General features: G+C 39.4%; 1 protein-coding gene across 1 annotated transcript; it reads right to left on the reverse strand.

Moving 5' to 3' along the window:
• Positions 1-75: 75 nt before the first annotated feature.
• Pmar_PMAR003836 (hypothetical protein, conserved) lies at positions 76-674 on the reverse strand (the record flags this gene model as incomplete). The annotated part of the gene is made up of 4 exons (XM_002786804.1): positions 76-183; positions 233-269; positions 309-389; positions 439-674. 4 exons carry the CDS (start codon positions 672-674, stop codon positions 76-78), a joined length of 462 nt encoding a protein of 153 aa, XP_002786850.1.
• Between the last annotated feature and the right edge of the window lie 92 nt (positions 675-766).

The following is a 766-nucleotide window of genomic DNA, read 5'->3' on the forward strand; positions in this document are numbered from 1 at the left end:
CCATCTCATCTTGACATACTATAAACTTGACATACTTAATATTACGTAAAAGTGTTGTTGTTTATCTTCTGAGTACTAGTTACCATCATCATCAATACCTATCCATCTAAATGCTTCACGCTCATTGAACTCAGCAGTATTCTTCTCTTCAAACCATCTACGTTCATAGTTAGTACCCCTTACCTGTTATATACACACATGATACTGAGACGACTGCTGTTACTGGCCTTACTAGCCCATCCCATCGATATCCTGGTTTGATGTTGAATCTATTGGGAGGCATAGGAAACTTGCATAGTGAGGACGACCTTTTGGTCTTTGTCTTCTTTTGCTGTTGTTGAGCATCATCCCCATCCTCGAATGTATAATGATCCAACTTATGTGCAAACCTATGTCGTCGTCGAGGAATAAGTATAGAATAGATGAGATGTGTATTACATATGTAAAGGGTCATCCATCCTCTGCTTTTGTCGTAATTCTTCATCAACAACATCATCCATCCCTTCACGTGTAATATTCTGTTTCATAACTCTAGCCATATGCTCAGCTTTCTCATCAAGTATCTCATCTTGAGTAATACCACCAGCCCATTCTGGTTTTGACGCCTCGATTCTAGCTCGTCTCTTTTTCCTACTCTTCTCTGCGTTCCTAATAATATTAATAATGATGTCCATTATAGTACGTATAGCAACAACAACAACATGATGATGATAATGACGACATACTTAGCATGGGCAGCTGCCTCCTCCTCTGTAACAACCCTACC

Source organism: Perkinsus marinus, assembly GCF_000006405.1.
Source record: "Perkinsus marinus ATCC 50983 genomic scaffold scf_1104296930982, whole genome shotgun sequence".
NCBI lineage: Eukaryota > Perkinsozoa > Perkinsida > Perkinsidae > Perkinsus > Perkinsus marinus.